The following is a 2,500-nucleotide window of genomic DNA, read 5'->3' on the forward strand; positions in this document are numbered from 1 at the left end:
GAACGTGCCATCAACCCATCAGTACATACCTGCAGGAATGGATCGCTCACGCCGCTCACATCATGCTCCGGGGAGTAGCCGGCGAGAATCAGATTCTTCAGAATTCGTACAAGATTGGGCACAATCTGCATCGGCATTAGGGGCGAAAAGACGGAAAGTTGATGTAAGCAGAATGATACAACGAAACCACCTTCGTTCGCAGGGCTAGCCAATATAGATCTTCATTTTCTCAATTTCCATCCAGCGGTACTTCAACGTACACAAACGGCACACAATGATGGGGCATTCACTTCGATTGGAGTAGTTCTGTAGTACTATGTGTAATTTTTTTCGTTTTCTCCATTGACGAGCTCTACGAATTGGCTTTTGTTCTTGCATGATGATGTACCGGCAGCATGAAGCTATAGCACACCGGTCACTATGTGCACACAGATGCAGCTAGCTGCTGGGGGGAACTGTGCTGTGATCTATTTCTTCTATTGCTAACAGCACAGCAGTAAACAGCAGCGCAACAAAGAAGCGAAGGTGAACACGAAACGAACAACAACGCGTAGCCTTTTCATATTTTTTGCTTTGTTGTCCGAACAACTCTTCGCATTCCTATTGTGGCAGTGAGGGGTTGATATTCTGTTTTTCACCAGCCTTTGCCATAAAAAGGTTTCAGAATTCACGCACCTACGTTCATTAGAGCACATTTAAGAAGAGCATAAGTGCTTAGTTGAGTTTTAGGGTGGATTGAACGTGACCTAGTCACTGCGGAAACAACACTACACTTTTTTGTGTTAAGGACTGAAGAACATTAAATGACAATCCGAATTAAAATATTGGATTCCATTGGTGCAACACTAGCAATGACGATTTAAAAGACGTTAAATGACATGAACAATCTTTGTAAATAAATTAATATTTAATAAGTTCAATTTTCTGATGCACATATTCTGAAACATATTCAATGGCCAATTAGTAGTGAACAGCATAACAAATGACACTCTCAGCAACAATGCTCAAGTATCAAAAATGTATTGTTTATTTGACATTTTTTTTGTGTTAAGGAATCAATTTTTGATATCAATTGTTGAATCAATTGTCCGATCAAAACATTGGAACACTAATCTACTGTGATAACACATCAGAGATAAACATATTCAAATGAAAAGCTTAATGAAAATGGATGAGAATCCCGTACGTGATACGAACGTACGTTTAAAAGAAGAAATTTCTTCATTCACTCCGGTACCTCGCTATCTAATGTGTCATGAATGTTTAATGAACAAAATAGTCTACATCGAAAATCGATCAACCGAGCCGTTCCCCGTGATTGAGTGCGCAGCTTCGGACGGACACTCATCCTTCAATCAAACAACCATCAGTTTTGCCAACGCCACTTGAGACCGCGCGCGTTCGGCATTGCGGCATTAGAAAACGGGCCAGGCCAGAGTGGCATGCAACACAAACGCGACGACTACAGCTGACACGTTGCCCTAGTAGATAGATGGATCCATTCGGCGAACCGCCAAGAATTAAAAACTAATAGAATCCTCTATCGCCTATAACTGACGCTTTGACCATCTGCCCCAGTTTGTGAACCTGGAAGCACTCGAACGGCCAATGGTACTTGAGCGGCGTATCATGTTCATAAAGTGCGCTGCTCGCCATGCTTCAAAGCTCTTTGCATGAATACACCAACCCACACCCATGGTAAACGGAAAAGTGATCAGCTTAGACGGACGGATGGACACAGGGACAGATATATTTCTATTGTATGGATCAACGAAAAGCACAAAAAAGGAACACGAGGGAAAAATGGTTTATTTGCCAAACAACGGAAGCTACATAGATAGACAAGGTGACCATCATCCTTGCTAGACGACACAGATTCTCATAGAATTTTAAACAGCGACACAATGCACTGAACACAACGCGCCCAGCTACCACTAATGGACGCGAAGCGTACATGCAAAGACCATCGTGGGAAGCATGCATCGACGTGCACACGGGCGCTATGCGCCAGCCAATTATGAATATTTAAGGCCACGATTCCATTCCAGCAACTAGCGAAAATCATAAAATGATACGGCATGGAAGATATCCTTACATAATGCTATAGCCAAGCTAGGATTCGTTTTAAGACATCAGCTAACTACTTAATGTAAAATTATGAAAAAAAAAACTAGTAATTCTACCAACAAACAGATTTAGGTTTGAAGCGAAATATGTCAATAAAAATATGAAAGAAACGACAAATCATTTTACATACCATCAAACAACAACCAGAACTGAACATGTGCGTAACAAATGAATAAGTGTACTGAAAAATTATCATATATCATTTGCGATATAAAAAGGACCGAGCGCACTCCAATGTTATTTTCAAACTTTATAAGAACAACAGCAGTCCCGAAAGATGCCTTAGCTTCTGCACCGCTCGAGCTGCAAACCGAAAACAAACACAAAGAGCGCCGAACAACCAACCAAAATACACCAAGCACTAAAGTAAGAA

General features: G+C 41.2%; 1 protein-coding gene across 4 annotated transcripts in view; it reads right to left on the reverse strand.

Moving 5' to 3' along the window:
* Positions 1 to 2,500, reverse strand: part of LOC126570597 (AP-1 complex subunit gamma-1) — a 16,714-nt gene that overhangs the window by 3,109 nt on the left and 11,105 nt on the right. For all 4 annotated transcript variants that reach the window (XM_050228500.1, XM_050228503.1, XM_050228499.1 and 1 more), the window contains exon 7: positions 30 to 125. In XM_050228500.1, coding sequence (XP_050084457.1) covers positions 30 to 125 — 96 coding nt within the window. The remainder of the gene's footprint in view (positions 1 to 29; positions 126 to 2,500) is intronic.

This window comes from Anopheles aquasalis, chromosome 2 (genome assembly GCF_943734665.1).
Source record: "Anopheles aquasalis chromosome 2, idAnoAquaMG_Q_19, whole genome shotgun sequence".
NCBI lineage: Eukaryota > Metazoa > Arthropoda > Insecta > Diptera > Culicidae > Anopheles > Anopheles aquasalis.